Source organism: Salvelinus alpinus, chromosome 27, assembly GCF_045679555.1.
Source record: "Salvelinus alpinus chromosome 27, SLU_Salpinus.1, whole genome shotgun sequence".
Classification (NCBI taxonomy): domain Eukaryota; kingdom Metazoa; phylum Chordata; class Actinopteri; order Salmoniformes; family Salmonidae; genus Salvelinus; species Salvelinus alpinus.
The window spans coordinates 33,966,190-33,992,513 of NC_092112.1; the positions used below are offsets into that span (position 1 = coordinate 33,966,190).

General features: G+C 43.4%; 1 protein-coding gene across 3 annotated transcripts in view; it reads left to right on the plus strand.

Annotated features, from left to right (window-relative positions):
- The window catches only part of syne2a (spectrin repeat containing, nuclear envelope 2a), a 209,188-nt gene that overhangs the window by 91,978 nt on the left and 90,886 nt on the right, over positions 1–26,324 (plus strand). For all 3 annotated transcript variants that reach the window (XM_071370396.1, XM_071370394.1, XM_071370395.1), the window contains exons 57-65: positions 334–474; positions 5,590–5,772; positions 6,579–6,716; positions 7,486–7,671; positions 10,095–10,217; positions 10,366–10,548; positions 18,482–18,616; positions 18,982–19,083; positions 22,488–22,601. In XM_071370396.1, the coding sequence (XP_071226497.1) occupies positions 334–474; positions 5,590–5,772; positions 6,579–6,716; positions 7,486–7,671; positions 10,095–10,217; positions 10,366–10,548; positions 18,482–18,616; positions 18,982–19,083; positions 22,488–22,601 (1,305 nt within the window). The remainder of the gene's footprint in view (positions 1–333; positions 475–5,589; positions 5,773–6,578; positions 6,717–7,485; positions 7,672–10,094; positions 10,218–10,365; positions 10,549–18,481; positions 18,617–18,981; positions 19,084–22,487; positions 22,602–26,324) is intronic.

Below are 26,324 nucleotides of genomic sequence, written 5' to 3' on the forward strand. Positions count from 1 at the left end.
CCCCAATCCTAACCTTAACCGTTAGTGGAGAAAATGCAAAACTGACGTAAGATCAGCATCTAGGGGCAACTTCAACCTTGGTGGGATGGTTGGTAGAGCAGTTTTGGGGTCAATTCCATCTCAGTTCAGTCAATTGTGGAAGGGAATTGAAACTCAGCGAATTAATCAAAAAGTCCACATATAAAACATCGGACAAGTCTCATGGATATGGGATTGAGCCCAACACAATCCCAACACTGGTTTCTGAGTAAAAACCTGGCTAGTTGGGACTTTAAGGGTGATTTGTGTGTTTGTGTGCGCGCACGTGTGCATATGCTTGTGCGTATTTACCAGGTTGGCCAAGCCCTGGAGAAGAGCAGCCCACTCAATAGGCTGAGTAGCAGAATGGGGGAGATCCGTGTCGGGCTAGAAGAAGTCCAGACATTGCTGCAGCGGAAGAGCTCCTCTGTGTCCGAGGCTGAACATGTGCTAAAGGTGTGTGATTGTGTGTGTGTGTGTCTCCGTGTTTGTATGCATACGTGTGTTCTTCCCCTGAAACAATCAACCTAGTGTGTGTGTGTCCTTCCCTTACCCCAATCAATCGTGCAAGATTGTTCCTAACCTGGCTCTAGGCCCAGTCATTGAAAAGCATTTTGTTACAACTGTTGTAAAACAAAAGTCTCGTCCAAGGTGGCTTAGCAGTTCAGACGTCTTTTTCTGTTCCGTATTGTTCGTGTCCTGTATATATATATATTTACACCTTTCTTCGCATATCTTTTATCTATTTTATTATCCAAGAACTCAACTACAAAAGCTTTCCTGCAAAAGCTTTCCTGCAACCCGCTTCACCAATTACAAAAAGTATTACTTACCTCAATCTGAAAATCCATCGTGGAAGCTAGCCAGGGGCTAATTCAGAAGCTAGCCTGAAAGCTAACCAGAAGCTACTCCGATAGCTAGCCAGAAGCTAATCTGTAGCTGCCCCGAAATTAGCCGGTTTGCTGGCTAGCGTTGGTGTTTCAGCTGCCCACGTTTAGTGGTCATCAGCTATTCCTTTAGCTCGATAATCTACCGGCACTTTTGTGCAACGCGACTCGGACCGGAGCATTCCGGGACTCTTTTTCTCTCAGTTTCCCCGGATTCCAGCCGCAGGCTCTGGACACTTGTACCTTGATTTCGCAGCTAGCTAGCTGCAAACCGTGTGACTATTGGCTTACGTCGACCCCGGAGCAAACTCTAATCATTCTGGAGCTAGCCAGCTGAGGAGTTCCATCACCATCCGGACCCGTTTCTTTTGTTGCTGCTGCAGATACGGAACCCCACCGGGCCTTCACGACTGACTGCCGCGACTGACTGCCGACGTTATCTGCCCGAGGGATTTATCCAACTGGCACCTCCGTCCCGACGTTACCTGAACGCTCATCTGAGGCCCGCTAATCGTTAGCTGTCTTATCGGCTGCTATTTGAACAAGTATATTGGACAACTATTATTATTATTATTATTTATTTATTTTATTTTTTCCTTGGGTCACTATATCTATTTTGCCAATTTGGATTGATCCCCTCTACCACACGGAACCCCACTACACGGAACCCCACTAACCTACCGACGGAAACGCACGAGGTATCTACAAACAGACCTCCATCCTATGCTGCTACCGATAGCCATAAACCCGGCCAGCTGTCTGGATCGCCACGACCCCAACCAACCTCTACTCACTGGACCCTTATTGATCACTCGATTAGCATGCCTCTCCTTAATGTAAATATGCCTTGTCCATTGCTGTTCTGGTTAGTGTTTATTGGCTTATTTCACTGTAGAGATTCTAGCCCTGCTCTCTATAACATATCCAACCTCTCAGTTCCACCACCCACATATGCGATGACATCACCTGGTTTCAATGATGTTTCTAGAGACAATATCTCTCTCATCATCACTCAATACCTAGGTTTACCTCCACTGTATTCACATCCTACCATACCTTTGTCTGTACATTATTCCTTTAAACTATTTTATCGCCCCCAGAAACCTCCTTTTACTCTCTGCTCTAGTAGCTCTAGGCGACCAATTCTCATAGCTTTTAGCCGTACCCTTATCCTACTCCTCCTCTGTTCCTCTGGTGATGTAGAGGTGAATCCAGGCCCTGCAGTACCTGGCTCCACTCCTATTCCCCAGGCGCTCTCTTTTGATGACTTCTGTAACCGTAATAGCCTTGGCTTCATGCATGTTAACATTAGAAGCCTCCTCCCTAAGTTTGTTTTGTTCACTGCTTTAGCACACTCTGCCAACCCGGATGTTTTAGCCGTGTCTGAATCCTGGCTTAGAAAGACCACCAAAAATTCAGACATTTTCATCCCCAATTACAAGATTTTCAGACAAGATAGAACGGCCAAAGGGGGCGGTGTTGCAATCTACTGCAAAGACTGCCTGCAGAGTTCTGTTATACTATCCAGGTCTGTTCCCAAACAATTTGAACTTCTACTTTTAAAAATCCACCTCTCTAAAAACAAGTCTCTCACCGTTGCCGCCTGCTATAGACCACCCTCTGCCCCCAGCTGTGCTCTGGACACTATATGTGAACTGATTGCCCCCCATCTATCTTCAGAGCTCGTGCTGCTAGGCGACCTAAATTTGAACATGCTCAACACCCCAGCCACCCTACAATCTAAGCTTGATGCCCTCAATCTCACACAAATTATAAATGAACCTACCAGGTACCACCCCAATTCCGTAAACACGGGTACCCTCATAGATATCATCCTAACAAACTTGCCCTCCAAATACACCTCTGCTGTTTTCAACCAAGATCTCAGCGATCACTGCCTCATTGCCTGCATCCGTAATGGGTCAGCGGTCAAACGACCTCCACTCATCACTGTCAAACGCTCCCTGAAACACTTCAGCGAGCAGGCCTTTCTAATCGACCTGGCCGGGGTATCCTGGAAGGATATTGATCTCATCCCGTCAGTAGAGGATGCCTGGTCATTTTTTAAAAATGCCTTCCTCACCATCTTGAATAAGCATGCCCCATTCAAGAAATTTAGAACCAGGAACAGATATAGCCCTTGGTTCTCTCCTGACCTGACTGCCCTTAACCAACAGAAAAACATCCTATGGCGTTCTGCATTAGCATCGAACAGCCCCCGTGATATGCAACTTTTCAGGGAAGCCAGAAACCAATATACACAGGCAGTTAGAACAGCCAAGGCTAGCTTTTTCAAGCAGAAATTTGCTTCCTGCAACACAAATTCAAAAAAGTTCTGGGACACCGTAAAGTCCATGGAGAATAAGAACACCTCCTCCCAGCTTCCAACCGCTCTGAAGATAGGAAACACTGTCACCACCGACAAATCCACTATAATTGAGAATTTCAATAAGCATTTTTCTACGGCTGGCCATGCCTTCCACCTGGCTACCCCTACCCCGGACAACAGCACTGCCCTCCCCTCTGCTACTCGCCCAAGCCTTCCCCATTTCTCTTTCTCCCAAATACAGTCAGCTGATGTTCTAAATGAGCTGCAAAATCTGGACCCTTACAAATCAGCCGGGCTAGATAATCTGGACCCTTTCTTTCTAAAATTATCTGCTGAAATTGTTGCCACCCCTATTACTAGCCTCTTCAACCTCTCTTTCGTGTCGTCTGAGATCCCCAAAGATTGGAAAGCAGCTGCGGTTATCCCCCTCTTCAAAGGGGGGGACACCCTTGACCCTAACTGCTACAGACCTATATCTATCCTACCCTGCCTTTCTAAGGTCTTCGAAAGCCAAGTCAACAAACAGATTACCGACCATTTCGAATCCCACCACACCTTCTCCGCAATGCAATCTGGTTTCAGAGCTGGTCATGGGTGCACCTCAGCCACGCTCAAGGTCATAAACGATATCGTAACCGCCATCGATAGGAAACAATACTGTGCAGCCGTATTCATTGACCTGGCCAAGGCCTTTGACTCTGTCAATCACCACATCCTCATTGGCAGACTCGACAGCCTTGGTTTCTCTAATGATTGCCTCGCCTGGTTCACCAACTACTTCTCTGATCGAGTTCAGTGTGTCAAATCGGAGGGTCTGTTGTCCGGGCCTCTGGCAGTCTCTATGGGGGTGCCACAGGGTTCAATTCTTGGACCGACTCTCTTCTCTGTTTACATCAATGATGTCGCTCTTGCTGCTGGTGATTCTCTGATCCACCTCTACGCAGACGACACTATTCTGTATACTTCTGGCCCTTCTTTTGACACTGTGTTAACAACCCTCCAGGCGAGCTTCAATGCCATACAACTCTCCTTCCGTGGCCTCCAACTGCTCTTAAATACAAGTAAAACCAAATGCATGCTCTTCAACCGATCACTGCCTGCTCCTGCCCGCCTGTCCAACATCACTACTTTGGACGGCTCTGACTTAGAATATGTGAACACCTACAAATACCTAGGTGTCTGGTTAGACTGTAAACTCTCCTTCCAGACTCACATCAAACATCTCCAATCCAAAGTCAAATCTAGAATTGGCTTCCTATTCCGCAACAAAGCATCCTTTACTCATGCTGCCAAACATACCCTTGTAAAACTGACCATCCTACCAATCCTCGACTTCGGTGATGTCATTTACAAAATAGCCTCCAAAACCCTACTCAATAAATTGGATGCAGTCTATCACAGTGCCATCCGTTTTGTCACCAAAGCCCCATATACTACCCACCACTGCGACCTGTACACTCTCGTTGGCTGGCCCTCGCTTCATACTCGTCGCCAAACCCACTGGTTCCAGGTCATCTACAAGACCCTGCTAGGTAAAGTCCCCCCTTATCTCAGCTCGCTGGTCACCATAGCAGCACCTACCTGTAGCACGCGCTCCAGCAGGTATATCTCTCTAGTCACCCCCAAAATCAATTCTTCCTTTGGACGCCTCTCCTTCCAGTTCTCTGCTGCCAATGACTGGAACGAACTACAAAAATCTCTGAAACTGGAAACACCTATCTCCCTCACTAGCTTTAAGCACCAGCTGTCAGAGCAGCTCATAGATTACTGCACCTGTACATAACCCATCTACAATTTAGCCCAAACAACTACCTCTTTACCTACTGTATTTATTTATTAATTTATTTTGCTCCTTTGCACCCCATTATTTCTGTCTCTACTTTGCACTTTCTTCCACTGCAAACCAACCATTCCATTGTTTTATTTTTATTTATTTTTTATTTATTTATTTTTATTTTATTTTTTATTTTTTATTTTACTTGCTGTGTTGTACTCACTTCGCCTCCATGGACTTTTATATTTTTATTTATTTATACATATATTTGTTTGCCTTCACCTCCCTTATCTCACCTCACTTGCTCACATTGTATATAGACTTATTTTTTTTTTTTTTCACTGTATTATTGACTATATGTTTGTTTTACTCCATGTGTAACTATGTGTTGTTGTATGTGTCGAACTGCTTTGCTTTATCTTGGCCAGGTCGCAATTGTAAATGAGAACGTGTTCTCAATTTGCCTACCTGGTTAAATAAAGGTTAAATAAAAAATAAAAAAAAATAAAAAAAGGACTTATAAGTACATGGGATTGATTGATACCTGATTGATATCATGACAACATTATATTTTTGTCCAGTTTGTATGGGACCAGCTGGACCAGTGGCATGGCCGGCTGGCCCTCCTGGAGGGCGAGGTGCAGGAGGCAGCCGAGGAGGAGCCGGAGCAGGCCCAACTCCTCATGGACCAGATCACCCAGCCACTTCAGCTCTACCAGGACACGGCCCAGAAGGCTGAGCAGCGCACTGCCTTCCTCAGCAAGGTGAGAGAGGAGTAGCTCAACCTTACCCTCTGATCGGCTTGGTAGGCCTTTCACCATATTCACCGTGTTCACCATGTGATGGTATCTTATAATTACAGCATTCTTCAACTGGTTCTTCCAAAACAGCACAATTTCAGTTTTTTTCCCCTCCATTTATTGCAGTTCCTATGCCCAATGCCAGGGGTTCCAAAATTACATATTGCCGTGGGATGATTTTTCCTTGATCGGATGGTTGTGGGCCGGAACATAGTTATAAATAATTTGTACACCGCAAATTGACTGCAAGAATCCCAAACAGCTATATAGTATTTGACAAAAACAGGATAATTTCTAACCTTAATTACATTGGGATACGATCACATTTGCCTCTCTATTCATTCCAGCGAACAGTTGGGAACAGATTTCCTAAATTAAAATCACGGAGCTAATTTCCTGGTGATTTTAGTCTTTTATGTCCATGAATGAAAATTAGTACCAGTCAAAAGTTTGGACACACCTAATCATTCCAGGGTTTTTCTTTTCTTTTTTACTCTTTTCTACATTGTACAATAATAGTGAAGACATCAACCCTATGAAATAACACATATGGAATCATGTAGAAACCAAAAAAGAGTTAAACAAATCAAAATATATTTTATATTTGAGATTCTTCAAAGTAGCCACCATTTGCCTTGATGACAGCTTTGCACACTATTGGCATTCTCTCAACCAGCTTAATGAGGTAGTCACCTGGAATGCATTTCAATTAACAGGTGTACCTTGTTAAAAGTTCATTTGTGGAATTTCACTGTCCCCCCCCCTGTCAGATCCCTGCCTGCCTCCAGGAGTATAACGATATAATCCATAGTGCTGGCTGCTGGCTAGACGAATCCCAATCCTGGCTAGACGCTCCCGGCACCTACACCACAGCCAGGAGCCTCCAGAGCCAGACCAACACACTGCAGGTCAGTCCACTGCACGCACACTCACATGTACATACACGCAATCCCCTGGATTGTAGAACACTGCTGGTAGTTCTGAATTGATATACAGTGCATTCATAAAACAAAATGTGGGGGGAAAATCAAGGGTTCTGAATACTTTCCCAATGTGCTGTGTAGTGGAGCTGTGCGTGTTTGAGTGTGTGTTTCAAGTATTATGTTTTTTAGTCATATGTACGAGATACACATGGCATACACTGTCCAACTAAATGCTTACTTACTAGTTCCTTTTCGACAATGCAACAACAATAAGAAATAATAAAATATAAGAATACGAACATAAAGTAAATGGCTCAGTAGAATAGAATACATTTGTTAGCTTAAGTATTATACAGGAAGGCACAATTTATAGTCCAATATTTACACGTATTTTGGGGAAGGGGGGATTGGGGGCAAGAGTTTAAATTGTGCAGTATTTTGCAATCATAATAAGAGTCTGGTAGCAGCAGTTGGGATGTGTGTGTGTGTGTGTGTGTGTGTGTGTGTGTGTGTGTGTGTGTGTGTGTGTGTGTGTGTGTGTGTGTGTGTGTGTGTGTGTGTGTGTGTGTGTGTGTGTGTGTGTGTGTGTGTGTGTGTGCAGTCCAGTTTAAGTGTTCAGCAGTCTTATGGCTTGTAGATAGTGTATGTGTGCTCATGTAGGTATGTAAGTCTGTGTTTCTGTGTATGTGTTTGTATGTACGTGTGCATGCGGGTGTGTACTCATGTGTCCATGTTCTGTAACCCCACATCACAGATGGTGCTGGATGACTCAGAGCGTATCCGGGCCACTCTGGTGGGCTTCGGACCTGTGTTGGGGGAGATCTCTGCTGTGTGTCACACCACTGCTATGGAGGATAAGCTAATCCAGACCGAACGCCAAGTCACCGCCATGCAGCATAACATCATGGGGCCATTGGACCAGCTGCTGCACGTCACTCCGGTAAGACCCTCCATTACAGTGGTTCTCAATAGGGGGTACTAGTAGCTCCAGGGTCAAGTTTCCCCTAGGTACAGATATAGGATCAGACTCCACTGCTAATGGTTAAGGTTAAGATTGGGGCAAGGGAGTCTGATTGTAACCGTGAGTGTAACCGTGAGCGGGATGCTTCAAACTGGGTGTTTGTGGAAAGAGAGTAAGATCAACAGCCTCAATAGAGGAGTTTCACCCTCCCTCAGAATGCATTGTGTCTCCTCCTCGTATGACATTTAATAAGAACTGCTGTGGCTAATGCTAGTGAGTTTCAATGGAACATTCCACTGCGTGTCTAGGCTTAAATGTGATCGAACACACTTGGTCTTGGTCTGACCCAGAAAAACAACTCACAAACAAACTTTTGATGCTAATAAATGCATTTCTATTGATCATTTTTTATATATTTTATTTAACCTTTATTTATAACCTTTATTTAACTAGGCAAATCAGTTAAGAACAAAATCGTATTTACAATGACGGCCTACCAAAAGGCAAAAGGCCTCCTGCCGGGAGGTTTTTATTAACAATAAAATAACATTTCGGGACAAAACACACATCACGACAGCAGATACACCACATGAAGAGAGACCGAAGACAACAACATAGCACATGAAAACACAGCATGGTAGCAACACAATATGGCAGCAGCACAAAATGTGGTACAAACATTATTCTGACACAGACAACAGCACAAAGGGCAAGAAGGTAGAGATGAAAAAATTTAATTAAAAAAGCCAAAAGAAATGAATAAATAGTACAGAAAATATTTACTAAAGTATGAAAATAAAGGAAAGAAGATAATTTTTGGGGACCGCCTCTCTCTTCATGGCATGTCTTTTCCTTTGGTTTGTCTTGAATAATTTAGGAGACATTTTTTCATCCCATTTCTCTTTTGTCTTCTTTTTGTTTTAAAGCAACAGTTCCCCCTAATTTCATACTTTTTTAATGTTCTTCTTACCTTAGAAGTAGTTTATGCCAGGAGTAACTGCAATGTACTGAGTGTAATTTGCAGTCACCCCTGGCCTATAGATTACTTACTTTGTAGAAAAATATTTTAAAGGAAGAAATAATGGTGGACTAACCCTTTAAAAGTAAATTAAATTCCATTAAATTCAATACAGTGGTAAGTATACAAATGCTTTGGGAAGATTTATAAGAACATAGTCCTAAGTTGCATTCGGAAAGTATTCTGACCCCTTCCCTTTTTCCACATTTTGTTATTTTAAAATATAGTAAATAAAAACATTTCCTCATCAATCTACACACAATACCCCATAATGACAAAGTAAAAATAGGTTTTTAGAAATTTTTGCAACTTTATTAAATATTAACAGAAATACCTTATTTACGTAGGTATTCAGACCCTTTGCTACGAGTCTCGAAATTAAGCTCAGGTGCATCCTGTTTCCATTGATCATCCTTGAGATGTTTCTACAACTTGATTAGAGTCCACCTGTGGTAAATTCAATTTATTGTACATGATTTGGAAAGGCACACACCTGTCTATATAAGGTCCCACAGTTGACAGTGCACGTCAGAACAAAAACCAAGCCATGAATTCAAAGGAATTGTCCGTAGAGCTCCGAGACAGGATTGTGTCGTGTCACAGATATGGGCAAGGGTACCTAAACATTTTAATACATTTGCAAACATTTCTAAATCTTGTTTTAGCTTTGTCATTTTGGAGTATTGTGTGTAGATTGATTTTTTTTTTTAAAGTTATCCATTTTAGAAAACTGTAACGTAACAAAATTTGGGAAAACTCAACGGGTCTGAATACTTTCTGAATGCACTGTATGGTTGGTTGCACGAGGGGGAACTTTGAGCAGAGCAAAGTGATTGGGGTTACAGTAGCCAAAAAGGTTGAACACCACTGTGCTGTTCTATCCCTTTAATAGAAGTTACTACGTAAAGTGAAAATGTCTGACACCTATTATGGTAGGGGTGGGCAATAATATCGTCTCGAGGGCCACATCGGGATATCAGAATTCACCAGAGGACCGCACAGATTTTTTAGTTAGTCAAAAGAAATTTGCAGGGCCCGAAAAAGGGCAGCTATTTCAAAAGGTATTGGGTCCATTACAATTTCAACATAACTTCTATCTCATTTTAGACGTCCACGAGTGGCCTGGAGTACGTACGATACCCTTATAATGTCTTAGTATCATCCCATAGTGATCCTACGTTATTACCAGAAGCTTTCAGACTGGTATGTCAGGGGGTTTGGAATAACAAACGACAGCAAAAGACAATGGACGATAAAGCAGTATTCTATCATTTCTATTCCATTTATGAAACTGACTTGTGGTGCTTTTCATTTTTGAGTTTGGTTTTTGCTTTCGAGCTTTTGCTTTTCTCTGGAACATTCAGAGCGTTGTTGCTATTTTCAGGAAGTGGATGCCATTGAAGCAGAGGTGAAGACGATGGAGAAAAATGTGACCAAGATCAGAGCTATTTTATCCTCCGCTGATACATTGGACATCTCACTTGAAGAACACCTCCACAACCGGCAGGTGGGACAAGAGTGTGTATAAGAGGATGTGTACATATCCATTCATGTATGTTTGTCATTATATGATTTAGAAATGTTTTTGTTTCACACGTGCACACATCTTGTGTATGTGCTTACTCTATTGACCTCCCCCTTCTTGTTCTGTCTAGGTAATCCTGGCCAACATCCAGTCTATGCGGAGGACAGTGGGGGAGATCGAGGGCTGTAAGGCTGAACTTGGACTACCTCAGGGGGCAGAAGAGACACTGAGTGCTTTTCCCAGAGCTGTGCTACTCCTACAGCCCCTCCAAGAGTTGGAACAGCTGACACAGGAGCAGAGTAGAGCGTTGGCGGTAGGAAACGTTCTCACAACGTCCCCACAACATCTCCACGTTTCAACAACATTACTAGACCGTATCTCCAATGTCCACACAACGTTACGGCAATGTAACAAATGTGCCCCCAATGTTGCCAATATTGTCCCCAAAGCCAGGCCCCTCTCCATTCAAGAAGGGTTCAGTAAAGTTAAGTGATAAAAAATAGAAAATGGGTAACATTCATTTTGGTTCAATGAAGTTCCACACACAAGTGTTCCATGCTGAAGCTCCTTCACCATAAAGGAACATTTGGAAATATTTGCCTGCACTTAGCCTCTGCCCAAGCTTTCAAAAACATTATCTTTTGTCATGATTTTGGTTGCCCAATAGGGGGCGATAGCATCGTATAGCACAGGGGTGGGCAATTCCAGTCCTCGAGGGCCTGATTAGTGTCATAGTTTTGCCCCAGCCCCAGCTAACACACCTGACTCCAATAATCACCTAATCATGATCTTCAGTTTAGAATGCAATTTGATTAACTTCTTGAGAATACAGGGGGTGCTATTTTCCCATTAGCATAATTTGCTCTACAGATTAAACTGCCTCTTATTCAATTATTGCTCTTACTATATGCATATAAATAATACCATTGGAAAGAAAACAATCTCTAGTTTCTAAAACCGTTTCAATTTTGTCTCTGAGTGATACAGAAGTCATTTGACAGCACTTTCCATGACCAAGAAGAAAAAAGCAAGATGTGTATGCCAGCTTCAACTCTCTGCCTATATATGGTCGTGCCCCCTATGACCCGAAACACACCTCATTGGCCTTCCTCTGAGTGTCAAGAGGACGTCAGAGGAAAAATATCTTGTTTATCTGGGACTGACGTGAAATGAGAGCTAATTCTTTGGCGTGACCGACAACTTCCGGTTCTGTAAATCGTGCGACTTGTAGCTGCGATTGTCTTCTGTTGTGCGGCCATTATGGATGAAAACTATCTCCGTCTCGAAGTTTGTTTGATACATGTGACCAGATCATCGTAATGTATGTTTTTTCAATATAGTTTAATCAGATTATTTGAATTTTTTCGGGAGTTTTGTGGTGTTCCGTTGTCTGATTTTATTTACGTTTGAGAGATCCGTGCCACTCGACCAGTACCTGTGCTAAATGGAGTGGGAAAGGAACAATTCTGAACGGAACCAACGACTCATCTTGACAAAGGACACTTTGATCAACATTCTGATGAAAGATCAGCCATAGTAAGACCCAATTTACGATGTTATATCATATCTGTTGTGCATGTGAACTGGCCGTGGGCGCCTAGCCGAATCTGCCTGGTATAGCTATGCTAATTTAGCGCTACATTTTGTTTTCGTTATAAAACATTTAATAAATCTGAAATATTGTTTGGATTCACCAGATGTTGGGCTTTCAATATCTGTACGCTGTGTATTTTTCTGAAATGTTTTAAGATGAGTAATTCGTTATATGACGTTGGTCTCTGTAATTGTTCTGGCTGGGTCAGCACTATTTCAGATTGCAGCTGCAATGTAGAACTGTGATTTATACCTGAAAAATGCACATTTTTCCCCCAAAAAACTATGCTATACCATAAATATGTTATCAGACTGTCATCTTATGAAGTTGTTTCTTGGTTAGTGGCTATATATATTTTTATTTAGTCGAATTAGTGATAGCTACTGACGCAGGAAAAAACTATTGGGAGTAAAAAAATCGTGTCCTTTGCTAACGTGGTTAGCTAATAGATTTACATATTGTGTCTTCCCTGTAAAACATTTTAAAAATCTGAAATGGTGGCTTTATTCACAAGACCTGTATCTTTCATCTGGTGTCTTGGACTTGTGATTTAATGATATTTAGATGCTACAAGTTACTTGTGACGCTATGCTAGCTATGTCCAGTCACTGGAGAACAAGATGGATGAGCTCTGTTCGAGAGTTTCCTACCAACTGGGCGATATGGTTATGAAACTCAAACGTTTCTCCATGCTTCATCGCAACCGGACAGCAGACTCAGGCAAAACCAAAGAAGGAGGGATGTGCCTCTTTATAAACAACAACTGGTGTGCTGCTTCAAGTGTGAAGGAATTCTCAACCTTTTGCTCACCTGAACTAGAAAACCTCATGGTGAATTGCAGACCTTTTTATCTACCAAGTTTTCATCTATAATCATCACTGCTGTCTACATCCCACCACAAAACGAGAATGGCTTTAAGCAGACACTCAGCGAGCTGCACAGGGCCATAAACAAACAAGAAAATGCACACCCAGAAGCAGCGTTTATAGTGGGCAGAAACTTTAACGCGGGAAAACTGAAATGCTTTTAACCCCACTTTTACCAACACGTCTCCTTTTACCAACACAAGAGGAGCTAACACTCTGGACCACTTACTCTATCCACAGAAACGCATACAAGGCCCTCCCTTCGGCAAATCAGACCATGACTCCATCCTCCTGCTTCCTGTTTACAAGCAAAAACTCAAACAGGAAGTACCGAAGTGGTCCGACGAAGCGGACACTAAGCTAGAAGACTGCTTCGCTAGCACAGACTGGAATATGTTCAGGGATTCATCCAATATCATTAAGGAGTTTACCATCAACGACTTCCCCACAGTGACCCAACATATGTACCCTAACAAAAAGCCACAGCTACCAATTTCAAGGAACGGGACACAGACATGAATCCTTACAAGAAACGACCTCAGACGAGTCATCAAACATGGAAAAGGTCAATATAGGACTAAGATACAATCCTACTACATCCGCTCCAACACTCGTCGGATGTGGTAGAGTTTGCAGACTATTACGGATTACAAAGGGAAACCCAGACGTGAGTTGCCCAGTGATGCAAACCTCACAGACAACCTCTCATTCTATGCTCGCTTCGAACACTGAGCCAGGCATGAGAGCCCCTGCTGTCTCGGATGACCGTGTGATGTTGCTCTCCGTGGCCGATGTGAGTGCGACTTTTTAAAAATGTTAACACTTTCAAGGCCGCTGGGCCAGATGGAATACAAGAGCGCGTTCTCGGAGGTATGCGCAGACCTCCTGGCAAGTGTCTTCACTAGGGTTGCAAAGGGTCAGAAAGTTTCCAGTAAATTTCCGTAAATATTTTGTAAATTTACCATGGGAAGTTAAGCCCGGGAATTTGGGGAATTTTGCTTAAATTCATCAAAAAGTTAGCTTGTAACAGTGAACCTTTTTTGTGGGATACACAAGGCAATTCTAGGTCTTGTGGCATATCTTGGTTAAACTATCCCCAGTTCAATGGAATTGCAACCCTCTGCATGCACAGTGCATTCTTCCATCACATGTGCAGCTGATTCTCAAGATCTTGCACACTAATGAGATGCTATTGAGCCCACACTACTACACTGTCTGAGCCAAGGACTGCATGCTTTCTGGTAAGTTTTGATTACAATACTGGGTGTTGTGAATATATTTTATATGACATACATAATGTTTTGTTAACTAGTAAATAGTAGCCTACAGCAAAGTGTGTTTAAATCATTTATAACTTGTTAACAAGTTCTGGTAGTTAGTTTTTGCTACAAATTGGGTTTTAGCTTGCTAGAGCTTGCTAACTGAGGAGTGTTAATTCACCTACTTCCATACATGTTTCATTTTAAAACATTTATCTTACAAAGGAGTTGTTTAATCTAACTGCTTAACTATTTATCTGTACATGGAATTGTATTTGTTTTTTTTGACAAATCTTTTCCTAATCTTTACAAGAAAATGCCACGGGCATTATCTGATGTGTTGTGACATTTCACTGCAGCTAATGTAGAAGGAAAAGCTATGTACATTTGCAAATACTGTGCCAAATCACATGTGAAGAATGCAACAAAGATGCAGAATCATCTGGCCAAGAGTATAACGTTCCCTCAGCGCTCACAACAAACAACCTCTGACAAAAGTCCCTCTACTTCTATTCGAGGTGAAAATGCTGAATCAGACACCTTATTGATAGCAACAGCTCATGGTCCTCCTGGAATCAGAAGTTTTTATTTTTTTAAATCAATGGAGGAACGTATTCAGAGCAATGCTGATGAATGTCTTGCTCGAGCTGTGTATGCAACTGGTTCACCTCTGATGCTCACAGGCAATGTGTATTGGAAGAGATTTCTAAACGTTCTTCGCCCAGCATACAACCCTCCAACCAGACATGCTTTATCTACTCATTTGCTGGATGCAGAGTTCAACAGAGTTCAAGTGAAGGTCAAGCAAATCATAGAGAAAGCAGACTGTATTGCAATCATCTCTGATGGGTGGTCAAATGTTCATGGGCAAGGAATAATTAAATACATATTATCCACCCCTCAACCAGTATTCTACAAGAGCACAGACACAAGGGACAACAGACACACCGGTCTCTACATTGCAGATGAGCTGAAGGCAGTATTTGCACTGGTGACAGACAATGCTGCGAACATGAAAGCGGCTTGGTCTAAAGTGGAGGAGTCCTACCCTCAAATCACATCCATTGGCTGTGCTGCTCATGCATTGAATCTGCTCCTCAAGGAAATCATTGCACTGGAAACGATGGATACACTTTACAAGAGAGCCAAGGACATTGTTAGGTATGTGAAGGGTCATCAAGTTATATCAGCAATCTACCTCACCAAGCAAAGTGAGAAGAATAACAGCACCACATTGAAGCTGCCCAGCAACACCCATTGGGGTGATGTTGTCATTATGCTTGACAGTCTCCTGGAGGGGAAGGAGTCTCTCCAAGAAATGGCCATATCACAGTCTGCCGATATGGACAGCCCCATCAAGAGGGTCCTCCTGGATGATGTATTTTGTGGAAAGAGTGGTAAGCAACCTGAAACTTCTGAATCCTAGAGTAGTAGCCGTTGTACGGATTGAGGGAGACAATGCCATCCTATCTGATCTTCAGACTCTGCTTGCAGATGTAAGAGAACAAATCCGTACTGCCCTGCCCACTTCACTGTTGCCCCAAGCAGAGGAAACTGCAATTCTGAAATACATCAAAAAGCGTGAAGACTTCTGCCCGAAGCCCATACACGCCGCATTGTACATGGTGGACCCCAAGTATGCTGGCAAGAGCATCCTGTCTGGTGCACAGATTAACAAGGCCTGTGGTGTCATCACTACCGTGTCTCGCCACCTTGGCCTGGATGAGGGCAAGGTTATTGGCAGTCAGGCGAAGTACACTTCCAAGCAAGGGCTTTGGGATGGAGATGCAATATGGCAGTCGTGCCAACATATCTCATCAGCCATCTGGTGAATGGAACTTTGTGGATGTAGGCTCTTTCCCCTGTTGCCTCCATCATTCTCCAAATCCCACCAACATCAGCCGCCTCAGAGCGCTACTGGTCATTGTTTGGGAACACACACACCAAAGCACTCAACAGGCTGACCAATACAGGGGTTGAAAAATTGGTGGCCATCTGGGCAAATTTGAGGCATTTTGAGCCTGACAACGAGCCATCCTCAACAAAGTTGGAAAGTGACAGTGAAGATGAGGCCTCAGTCTGATGTTCAAGAGGTGGACATTGAGGAGGTCCAGGGAGCAGACATGGAAGCCTGAGAGGAAGAGAACCAAAGCTTTAGTTTCTAGACTATCATTTTACAGATGTATGTTGAAAACATTTTTGGGAGATGCGATGGATCATTGGGGATCATTCAATATTCCCTTTCTATTGTTGTTCAGTGAAATCATCCCATGTGAAGAGTCGACTCATTTAATTTAAGTTCAATTCCTAACTAAATCGTTTAAAAAAAAAAATTATTGGAAGGATTTATTCATTTGCAATTATGTCTATTTATGATAAGGTAAAAGTTTGTTTCCTTCTCCATATGATAAATATATCCAATGCAAAAAAACATCTACATTTAAATGGTATTAATATTAATTTGCATATATTTCCGTTAATTCCCATATTTTCCCGTTAATTCCCACGGGAAGTTTCCACCTCTGAATATTCCCCGAAATGTGCAACCCTAGTCTTCACATTTTTGACATCTCTATGTCCCAGTCTGTAATCCCAACGTGATTCAAGCAGACCACCATTGTCCTTGTTCCTAAGAACTCAAAGGTAACTTGGCTAAACGACGTAGCACTCACATCTGTAACCATGAAATGTTTTGAAAGGCTGTTCATGGCACACATCAACACCACCATCAATATATGGCACATGGAAACCAAACAAGTGTGGTCTATGGTGATAGGTGGAATGGGCTGAGAGTGGCTGAGGGTTGGGATTAAAGAGCGTATATTTGGTAATGTATTATTGTTATGTTACTTCTTTATATAAAAGTACCACGTAAAATGTATGTATATGTAGCAAAAAAAGCTGTAAAAAAGTAAGATAATTGTCCTCTGAAGAATGGGGGTGGTGGAGGGGTTCATAAAAAATGATATATAAAAAAAACACCATCACAGACATCCTGGACCCACACCCATACTGCCCCAACACATCCACAGATGATGCAAACTCTATTGCACTCTACACTGCTCTCTCCCACCTGGAATAGAGGAATGCCTACTGTATGTGAGAATGCTATTCATTGACTGCAGCTCAGCATTCAACACCATAGTCTCCTCCAAGCTTATCACCAAGTTCGGGACCTTGGGACTGAAAACTTCCCTCTGCAACTGGATCCTGGACTTTCTGACTGGCCACCCCCTGTTGGTGAGGGTAGGTAACAACACATCTGTGATGCTGGCTACATCAAAGCTTGGTTTTGAAACTGCAGCGCATTCGATCGCCAGGCGCTACAGAGGGTGGTGCGGTACATCACTGAGGCCGAGCACCCTGCCATCCAGGACCTCTATATCAGGCAGTGTCAGCAGAAGGCTGGTGAAATTGTTGAATACCCCAGCCACCCAAGCCATAGACTGTTACATTTACATTTTAGTCATTTAGCAGACGCTCTTATCCAGAGCGACTTACAGTAGAGTGCATACATTTTATTACATTTTTACATACTGAGACAAGGATATCCCTACCGGCCAAGAGCAGACGCTCTTATCCAGAGCGACTTACAGTAGAGTGCATACATTTTTATTACATTTTTACATACTGAGACAAGGATATCCCTACCGGCCAAACCCTCCCTACCGGCCAAACCCTCCCTAACCCGGACGACGCTATGCCAATTGTGCGTCGCCCCACGGATCTCCCGGTTGCGGCCGGCTGCGACAGAGCCTGGGCGCGAACCCAGCCCAGCCTGGGCGTGAACCCAGAGACTCTGGTGGCGCAGTGGTCTAGGGCACTGCATCGCAGTGCTAGCTGCGCCACCAGATCACCCTGCTATTGCACGGCAAGCGTTACCGGAATGCTAAGTCTTCTTCCCCCAAGCTATATGACTGCTGAACAGTTAATCAAATGACTACCCGGACTATTAAATTGAACCTGTTTTGCACTGACTCTCTTACACTGACTCTATGCACACTCACTGGACTATACTCACACACTCACAACTACTTACACTCCAACACACACACACCATATACGCTCACAAAACACACATGCATATTGACGCCACACACACAAACATACACTTTCACACTCTCCACATGTGCTGCTGCTATTCTGTTTATTATCTATCCTGATAGCCTAGTCACTTTTACCCCTACCTACATATTAGCTCAACTACCTCGTACCCCTTCACATTGACTCAGTACTGTTACTGTTTTCTATTTTTATTTGCAAATGTTCTTACTTTTGAACTCGGCATTGTTGGAAAAGGGCTTGTAAGTAAGTATTTCACAGTAAAGTCTACACCTGTTGTATTCGGCGCATGTGACAAATGCCATTTGATTTGATTTTATGATCGAACTTTATCGATGTACCAGCAACAGTAATTTTTCATACTTTGGTCATCCTACTTTGATTTGGTTTCATCCAAATATCGTCTAATTTGATGAAAAGCATGATTTCGACCTTTAACCTCTCTAATCTCCTCTGTATCCACAGGGCAACACGTGTGAAGTAAGGGAGGCTGAGGGGGTCATCCCATCATGCAATGTGTGTGTGACAACAGAACCCAGTGCCCTTATCTTAAGCACACATCAACGGAATACGCGTCCACCGCGGATCACCAGACATCAGGTACAAACTTGCATGGTCAACCAAAATATTAATTTTACGTACACAATGTTACCCTAGTGCACTATGTAGGGAATACTATGCCATTTCAGAAGCACTCTGATGTTAGAAGTGACATGAGTTTGACTATTTGAATAACAATTTGCGGGCACTCTTAACACAGTGGTTCTCATGGTCTTGGAGAGCTACAGGGTGTGCAGTCTTTTGATCCAGTCCAGCATTTCAACATACCTAAATGAGCTAATCAACTAACTATTAAGTATGTGGGGTTTCAGTGCTGAGCTGGAACAAAGGACCCGACTTGATGACCACTTCTCTAACATGTAACTAACAGCCAATGTTAACCCTTTCCTAACCCTGTTGTGAAGGAGGATGCCTCAGAAGCATGCCTCTCTGAGGAAGAGGAGGAATACGAGGATGAAGATCATCACTCATCATCCTCTGACACACTCACATGCAGTTTTCCTGAGGTAAAGATAAAATAGAACAAAAACCTAAAACACAAGATATATCTTTGGCCCATTCTAGTTCGTTGGCTACAGCCACAAATTATTATTTTAATCCTGCCTCTGCTCCAATTTAATTGACTCCTCATTTATTTGCCAGCTCTATTTTGGGACTTGATCAAAATATTACAATAAAGAGTGGGGTTAGGGCTAAGGGCTAACATTTAAAGTTAGTGGTCGTAATGTGGTTGTTGCACATAGAGTGGGATAGTTCTACGCCTCGAGAAAACAGGAAGTACACTACTTCATACAATTTCTGACTTATTCCTCCAATTTCCTGACTTATTGTACGGTGTTCATAGCAACACACGTCCTTTGAAGTTACGTCAAGAGTCTCCTGCAGTGGTCACCTACAGCTCCCTCTTTTCTTTGAATGGTATTCCGTGTGGGCATGCAGCTGCATTTCCCTTTCCTCTTTAACCGTGTCATAGTTTCGTTTCATGATCGTCTTACTTTGCAGTATTGAATATTTTTTGAAGTTATTGAATGTTTTCCTCTGATGTCATTGCAATGATAGTTTAAAACACTTCAGCGAGCAGGCCTTTCTAATCAACCTGGCCCAGGTATCCTGGAAATATAATGACCTCATTCCATCAGTAGAGGATGCCTGGTTACTCTTTAAAAGTGCTTTCCTCACCATCTTAAATAAGCATGCCCCATTCAAAAATGTAGAACTCGGAACAGATATAGCCCTTGGTTCACTCCAGACCTGACTGCCCTTGATCAGCACAAAAACATCCTGTGGCATACTGCATTAGCATTGAATAGCCCCCGCGATATGCAACATTTCAGGGAAGTTAGGAACCAGTATACACAGGCGGTTAGGAAAGCAAAGGCTAGCTTTTTCAAACAGAAATGTGCATCCTGTAGCACAAACTCCAAGAAGTTCTAGGACACTGTATAGTCAATTGAGAATAAGAGCACCTCCTCCCAGCTGCCCACTGCACTGAGGCTAGGAAACACTGTCACCACCGATAAATCTACGATTGTCGAGAATTTCAATAAGCATTTTTCTACGGCTGGCCTTGCTTTCCACCTGGCTACCCCTACCCTGGGCCAACAACTCTGCACCCCCCACAGCAACTTGCCCAAGCCTCCCCCATTTCTCCTTCACCCAAATCCAGATAGCTGATGTTCTGAAAGAGCTTCAAAATCTGGACCTCTACAAATCAGCTGGGCTAGACAATCTGGACCCTCTCTTTCTAAATTGATCTGCCGGAATTGTTGCAACCCCTATTACTAGCCTGTTCAACCTCTCTTTCGTATCATCTGAGATCCCCAAAGATTGGAAAGCTGCCGCGGTCATCCCCCTCTTCAAAGGGGGAGACACTCTAGACCCAAACTGTTACAGACCTATATCTATCCTACCCTGCCTTTCTAAGGTCTTCGAAAGCCAAGTTAACAAACAGATCACCGACCATTTCGAATCCCACCGTACCTTCTCCGCTATGCAATCTGGTTTCCGAGCTGGTCATGGGTGTACCTCAGCCACGCTCAAGGTCCTAAACAATATCATAATCGCCATCAACAAAAGACAGTACTGTGCAAGCGTATTCATCGACCTGGCCAAGGCTTTCGACTCTGTCAATCACCGCATTCCTATCGGCAGACTCAACAGCCTTGGTTTCTCAAATGACTGCCTCGCCTGGTTCACCAACTACTTCTCAGATAGAGTTCATTGTGTCAAATCGGAGAGCCTGTTGTCCGGACCTCTGGCAGTCTCTATGGGGGTGCCACAGGGTTCAATTCTCGGGCCGACTCTTTTCTCTGTATGCATCAATGATGTCGCTCTTGCGGCTGGTGATTCTCTGATCCACCTCTACGCAGACAACATCATTCTGTATACTTCTGGCCCTTCTTTGGACACTGTGTTAACTAACCTCCAGACGAGCTTCAATGCCATACAACTCTCCTTCCGTGGCCTCCAACTGCTCTTAAATGCAAGTAAAACTAAATGCATGCTCTTCAACTGATCGCTGCCCGCATCTGCCCGCCCTCCTAGCATCACTACTCTGGACGGTTCTGACTTAAAATATGTGGACAACTACAAATACCTAGCTGTCTGGTTAGACTGTAAACCCTCCTTCCAGACTCATATTAAGCATCTCTAATCCAAAATTACATCTAGAATCGGCTTCCTATTTCGCAATAAGCATCCTTCACTCATGCTGCCAAACATACCCTCGTAAAACTGACTATCCTGCCGATCCTTGACTTCGGCGATGTCATTTACAAAATAGCCTCCAACACTCTACTCAGCAAATTGGACGCAGTCTATCACAGTGCCATCCGTTTCGTCACCAAAGCCCCATATTTTACCCACCACTGCGACCTGTATGCTCTCGTTGGCTGGCCCTCACTTCATATTCGTCGCCAAACCCACTGGCTCCAGGTCATCTATAAGTCCTTGCTAGGTAAAGCCCCGTCTTATCTCAGCTCACTGGTCACCATAGCAGCACCCAACCGTAGCATGGGCTCCAGCAGGTATATTTCACTGGTCAACCCCAAAGCCAATTCCTACTTTGGCCGCCTTTCCTTCCAGTTCTCTGCTACCAATGACTGAACGAATTGCAAAAATCCCTGAAGCTGGAGACTCATATCTCCCTCACTAACTTTAAGCATCAGCTTACAGATCATTGCACCTGTACGTAGCCCATCTGTAAATAACCCATCCAATTACCCCATCCCCATATTGTTATTTCATTTATTTATATATATATATTTTGCTCCTTTGCACCCCAGTATCTCTACTTGCACATTCATCTTCTGCACATCTATCACTCCATGGTTTATTTGCAAAATTGTAATTATTTCTCCACTACGGCCTATTTATTGCCTTACCTCCCTAATCTTACTTCATTTGCACACACTGTATATAGACTTTTCTATTGTGTTATTGACTATACGTTTGTTTATTCCATGTGTAATTCTGTGTTGATGTTTGTGTCACACTGCTTTGCTTTATCTTGGCCATGTTGCAGTTGTAAATGAGAACTTGTTCTCAACTGGCTTACCTGGTTAAATAAAGGTGAAATAAAAATATATAATTAAAAAAATGTGGGCCTTATAACAGGGTTTAAGTTTAACATGTTATACTGTTACTGATTATAGTCCTACCTCGACATCCCTTGGACACTGTCAGAGGCAGCTGCCATTCAAGAGCCCTATCTGCCACACACACCCATAACACACCCATAACGTGTGTGTGTGTGTGTGTGTGTGTGTGTGTGTGTGTGTGTGTGTGTGTGTGTGTGTGTGTGTGTGTGTGTGTGTGTGTGTGTGTGTGTGTGTGTGTGTGTGTGTGTGTGTGTGTGTGTGTGTGTGTGTGTGTGTGTGTGTGTGTGTGTGTGTGTGTGTGTGTGTGTTAGGACCCAGACGAGACTCTTAGCCACCAGGAGCTGGCAGAATCAGTGGCTACAACCACCCAATGGCTCCAGGATAGTGACGCTATGTCTGAAGCCCACACCGCCGCTGTCACTAAGGTAAGCAGACGTTTATAGTAAGTCCTCTACACGTGGTAGTTTTTCCTTATTAGCAGTCACTAAAGGTTTAACAGTTGCTCTCTCTCTGTCTTTTTCTCCCTCTCTCTCTCTGTGGAGTTCAGAGGGTAACACTTTATAATAACTTTCATTTGAAAGCCATTAATATATAATTCATAAGGCATGTATTAATGATTTACTGCACATGAATGTAAATCATTATAATTATACTGAACAAAAATATAAACGCAACATGTAAAGTGTTGGTCCCATGTTTCATGAGCTGAAATAAAATAACCTAGAAATGTTCCATAAGCACAAAAACATATTTCTCTCAAATTTTGTGGACAAATCTGTTTTGGCAAAGCATTTCTCCTTTGCCAAAATAATTCATCCACTTGACAGGTGTGGCATATCAAGAAGCTGATTAAACAGCATGATCATTAAACAGGTGCACGTTGTGCTGGGGACAATAAAAGGCCACTCTGGGGCATTGTGTCACACAACACAATGCCCCAGATGTCTCAGGTTTTCAGGCATGCTGACATGCAATTGGCCTGCTGACTGCAAGAATGTCCACCAGAACTGTTGCCAGCGAATGTAATGTTAATTTATCCACCATAAGCCACCTCCAAGTCGTTTTAGAGAATTTGGCATTACGTCCAACCGCAGACCACGTGTAACCACGCCAGCCCAGGACCTCCATATCCAGCTTCCTCACCTGCTGGATCATCTGAGACCGGACAGCTGATGAAACGGAGAAGTATTTTTGTCTGTAATAAAGCCCCTTTGTGCGGAAAAACTCATTCTGATTGGCTGGGCCTGGCTCCCCAGTGGTTGGGCCTATGCCCTCCAAGGCCCACCCATGGCTGCACTCCTACCGAGGTCATGTTAAAATCCATAGATTGGGGACTAATAATTTATTTTCAATTGACTGATTTCCTTATATTAACTGTAACTCTGAAAAATATTTGAAATTGTTGAATGTTGCATTTATATTTGTGTTCAGTATACTTTATTAGACATAGTAAGCTGTTCATAAACATGCCTATAAAGAAGTTGTAAATTATCTGCCAATGACTTGAATGCCTTTGTTCATCAAATAACATTTTATTTGTCACATGCGCCGAATACAACAGATGTAGACCTTACAGTAAAATGCTTACTTACAAGCCCTTATCCAACAATGCAGTTTTAAGAAAAATAAGTGCTTGTAAAAACTTTAAGATAAACGGAAGTAAAAATGCAAATAGTCCGGGCAGCCATTTGATTAGCTGTTCAGGAGTCTTATGGCTTGGGGGTAGAAGCTGTTAACTAGACTTGGCGCTCCTGTACCGCTTGCAGTGTTGTAGCAGAGAGAAGTCTAGGGTAGCTGGAGTCTTTGGCAAATTCTAGGGCCTTCCTCTGACACCGCCTGGTATAGAGGTCCTGGATGGCAGGAAGCTTGGCTCCACTGATGTACGGGGCCGTATACACTACCCTCTGTAGTGCCTTGCGTTCGGAGGCCGAGCTGTTGCCATACCAAGCAGTGATGCAAACACCTTCAGGATGCTCTGGATGGTGCAGCTGTAGAACTGTTTAAGGATCTGAAGACCCATGCCAAATCTTTGTTTGGATCATGATAGTTCATTGGTGATGTGGACATCAAGGAACTGGAAGCCCTCAACCTGCTCCACTACAGCCCTGTAGATGGGAATGGGGGTGTGATCGGCCCTCCTTTTCCTGTAGTCCACAATCATCTCCTTTGTCTTGATCACATTGAGGGAGAGGTTGTTATCCTGGCACCACACTGCGAGGTCTCTGACCTCCTCCCTATAGGCTGTCTCATCGTTGTCGGCGATCAGGCCTACCACTGTTGTGTAGTCGTAAAACTTACTGATGGTGTTGGAGTCGTGCTTTGCCATGCATTCATGGGTGAACAGGGAGTACAGGAAGGACTAAGCACATACCCCTGAGGGGCTCCCGTGTTGAGGATCAGCGTGGCAGATGTGTTGTTACCTACCCTTAGGCCACCCCCAGGTTTTATCAGGAAGTCCAGGATCCAGTTGCAGAGGCAGGTGTTTAGTCCCAGGGTCCTTAGCTTAGTGATGAGCGTTGAGGGCACTATGGTGTTGAACGCTGAGCTGTAGTCAATGAATAGCATTCTCACGTTGTCACGTTCCTGACCTATTTCTGTTAGTTTGTTGTATGTGTTAGTTGGTCAGGACGTGAGTTTGGGTGGGCATTCTATGTTGTCTGTTTCTATGTTGGTTTAAGGGTTGCCTGGTATGGCTCTCAATTAGAGGCAGGTGTTTGGCGTTCCTCTAATTGAGAGTCATATTTAGGTAGGTTGTTTCACAGTGTTCGTTGTGGGTGGTTGTCTCCTGTTTCAGTGTTTGTCGCACCATACGGGACTGTTCGGTATGTTTGTACATCGTCATTTTTGTGTAGTCTATTTTTCCCTGTTCGTGCGTTCTTCGTGTTTTATTGTAAGTTCGTATGTCTAGGTTTGTTTACACATTCGTTTTGTTATTTTGTTAGTTAATTCAAGTCTAGTTCGTTTTCTGTCTTAGTTGTTTGGTCGTGTCTTTATTAAATCATGTCATTTCACAAAGCTGCGCCTTGGTTCAATCACTACTCCTCCTCTTCGGTTGAAGAGGAGGAGGACTACCGTAACACACGTAGGTGTTCCTTTTGTCCAGGTGGGAAAGGGCAGTGTGGAGTGCAATAAAGAGTCCTCTGGATATGTTGGGGCGGTATGCGAATTGGAGTGGGTCTACGGTTTCTTGGATAATGGTGTTGTGAGCCATGATCAGCCTTTCAAAGCCCTTCATGGCTACAGACGTGAGCGCTATGAGTTGGTGGTCAATTAGGCAGGTTACGTTGGTGTTCTTGAGCACAGGGACTATGGTGGTCTGCTTGAAACATGTTGGCATTATGGACTCGGTCAGGGACAGGTTGAAAATGTCAGTGAAGACACTTGCCAGTTGGTCAGTCGACGCTCGGAGTATATGTCCTGGTAATCCGTCTGGCCCTGCAGCCTAGTGAATGTTGACCTGTTTAAAGGTCTTGCTCACATTGGCTACCGGGAGCGTTATCTCACAGTCATCCAGAACAGCTGGTGATCTCATGCATGCTTCAGTGTTGCTTGCCTCGACGCGAGCATAGAAGACATTTATCTCGTCTGATTGGCTCGTGTCATTGGGCAGCTCGCGGCTGTGCTTCCCTTTTTAGTCTGTAATAGTTTGCAAGCCCGCCACATCCGATGAGCATCAGAGTTGGTGTAGTAGGATTCAATCTTAGTCCTGTATTGACACGTTGCCTGTTTGATGGTTCATCGGAGGGCATAGCGGCATTTCTTATAAGCGTCCGGGTTAGAGTCCCGCTCCTTGAAAGCGGCAGTTCTACCCTTTAGCTCAGTGCGGTGTTGCCTGTAATCCATGGCTTCTGGTTGGGGTATGTACACTGTGGGGACGACGTCATCGATGCACTTATTGATGAAGCCAGTGACTGATGTGGAGTATTCCTCAATGCCATTGGAAGAATCCTGGAACATATTCTAGTCTTCCCTGCATGATTCATATTATCCGTAAAGGGGCATTTCACGTATAAATGAAAGTTTGTCAAATGTTTTCTGATCTCAAAAGTGTACTAATGTCAAGATGAAACCATGTCCCACAACATTGGTTGTGTAGATAACAATCTGGAAAAGTCTGTCAAACTTTGATTTGAAAGTGCAATGTCCCT